The sequence below is a fragment of the Pyxicephalus adspersus genome, chromosome 1 (genome assembly GCF_032062135.1).
Source record: "Pyxicephalus adspersus chromosome 1, UCB_Pads_2.0, whole genome shotgun sequence".
In the NCBI taxonomy this organism is placed as follows: domain Eukaryota; kingdom Metazoa; phylum Chordata; class Amphibia; order Anura; family Pyxicephalidae; genus Pyxicephalus; species Pyxicephalus adspersus.
This window is the reverse complement of record NC_092858.1, coordinates 129,148,783-129,151,048: the sequence shown is the minus strand read 5'-3', so window position 1 is coordinate 129,151,048 and position 2,266 is coordinate 129,148,783. Positions and strand designations below refer to the sequence as shown.

The 2,266-nt window shown below is 40.6% G+C and overlaps 1 protein-coding gene across 1 annotated transcript; it reads left to right on the top strand.

The window, feature by feature from the left end:
- The first annotated feature begins 231 nt into the window (after positions 1–231).
- On the top strand, positions 232–1,963 carry MID1IP1 (MID1 interacting protein 1). The gene has a single exon (XM_072427305.1). It carries the CDS (start codon positions 574–576, stop codon positions 1,030–1,032), a length of 459 nt encoding a protein of 152 aa, XP_072283406.1. The 5' UTR covers positions 232–573; the 3' UTR covers positions 1,033–1,963.
- Positions 1,964–2,266: the final 303 nt, after the last annotated feature.

Here is a 2,266-nt window from a genome sequence, read left to right as displayed (position 1 = left end):
CACATTTAGGCACATATTTTCCTTGCTGACTTATGTCAGCCAGTTAGTTTTAGTGAGGTGCCTGCCAGTAACTCTGCATGATGCAAGGAGTGGGGGGGTTTAGCAAGCAGCAGTGTGATCTTCTTACTGGGCAGCTGGGAGCTGTGGATGTGAGGAGAGGAGAAAGTGGGCGGAGTTTCCATGTTAGGCAAAGCCTGAGTTACTCCCGGTCATTGAGATATGTGAACCGGCTTTATCCTGCTATACTGCAAGGGGGAGGCACTTCCAGCTACACCTTTTCTTCCAGGCTATATATACCGTGCTGGGGACTGGAAAGAAGCCGGTTGCTTGGTGCATGTGGAAGGGAAAAGAAGGAGTGTCTACTACTGACTCATATCTGAAGTCATTTACATGAGAAATAAAGGGGACTAGCTGCAATCACTTCCTATTTTGCTGCATGCATTCCAATTAGAGGATCTTGTCTGATGAGCAGTTTACCGGGCACTAATCTCCAGGAATTGTGACTGCTGGGAGCCATATCTGTGCTTTCACCTGCTGTAATCTCAGCCGGAGATATCTGACCACACTGCAAACATGATGCAAATATCTGATACGTACAACCAGAAGCACTCCTTGTTCAATGCCATGAATAGGTTCATCGGGGCGGTGAACAACATGGACCAAACTGTAATGGTGCCCAGCCTGCTCAGAGACGTACCCCTAGAAATGGAGGTGAAGGACGAAGTCACAATCAGCAATGATGCTGCCAACTACTTCTCAAGGAGAGACATGCACGGCTATTATATCTTACTGAAATCCATCAGGAATGATATTGAATGGGGCATCTTGCAGGGAGATGATAGGAAAAAGGACAAACTGACTTCTATGGATATCAGCAGGCTGGAGGATGCAGATGGAGAGGAGGATCTGGAGAAACAATTCCATTACCATCTTGCTGGACTTCACACCGTGCTCAGTAAACTCACCAGAAAAGCCAACATTCTCACCAACAGATATAAAGAAGAAATTGGATTTGGCAACTGGGGACATTGACATTAGTGGCTTATTGCATTACCTATATTTTCTTTATTTGATGGGTCTGGTTTACTGTTTAACTTTTTTTTTATGTTTTATTTGCAGAAGAGTGTATACCACTGACATGCAAGGAGGGGGTCAGGGATCATACATAACTAATTTATTTCTTTACTAGTATCAGGGCCATAACCATGAAATGACTGAGGTTATTTCCTGTACTGCACCTCTCCATAAATATTTAAGCTGCAGTGACTAACAATCAATCTAGCACAGCCCTAGATAACCCTTTCAGTGTCCTGTTCTTAGAACCTAGTTAGGCATTTTTCTTTCTTATTATCCTAGCATAATGATGCATGAAATGATCCTTTTATTATTGCATTATTTGTGCTAATTATTAGTAAGGCTACATAGGGGTTAATTATTAAAGCATTCATACCATCTCTTTAGATCTTTGCTTTGCTACTACAAGGGTTGGATGATGTGTGAAGGGCAGAGGGGTGGGGTGGAGTGGAAGAAATTCTAGAACAGATTGCATCAGCCTTTCATGATTTTGCACTACTTTTGTAATTAAAAAGAATATGTACATATGTAAGACTTTTTTGCACTGTATTAGACATGCTTGTATTTTATTCTGCTGGGTCAGGGGATGAGAGACCTCTCAATGTGTCCTTGGCTACATGTTCCTTTGTGTCACCCAGAGCAGGTGTTTCTCATTGTCTTGATGGTGTAACATAGAAAAATACAAGCGGGCACCTGAGGCTGTCCAGCCAATGACTTACAGACTGTTAACGATTCTTAATAATTTGGAACTATATGATGCATTTCTAAATTCAAAGGAATAATGTGGAATGGTTCCATGTTATATGCAAAATAACAAATAGTGAAATGAAGCCTTTTTTATTTTGTTTTGAATTCTATTTTAATAAACCACACAATGTGTTTTAATGTATTTTTTTGGTTGGGCAATTATTTTCATTAATAATGATTTGAGTGTATGTGAATATTTCAATGGATGGTGTGTAATATATGAAAAATGTTTGCACATATAAAATATATATCTGGTGCCAGTATAGCAGAAGCACTCATTGCAGATCACTAGCTATAAAGTGACACAATCCTGCTGGCATTCATGGCTCTCCTCTCATTGTAAAGCAGCATTGTCATGACAAAGGTAACACCTGACACTCCCTTTGTAAAGATAACTAGACCTGGGATACCAGTGAGAACATACCAGAGGAAGTATTCAAATGTA

Bases quoted from the DNA above. Each gene is read 5' to 3' on its own strand.
- MID1IP1 (XM_072427305.1), top strand. From the start codon at position 574: ATGATGCAAATATCTGATACGTACAACCAGAAGCACTCCTTGTTCAAT.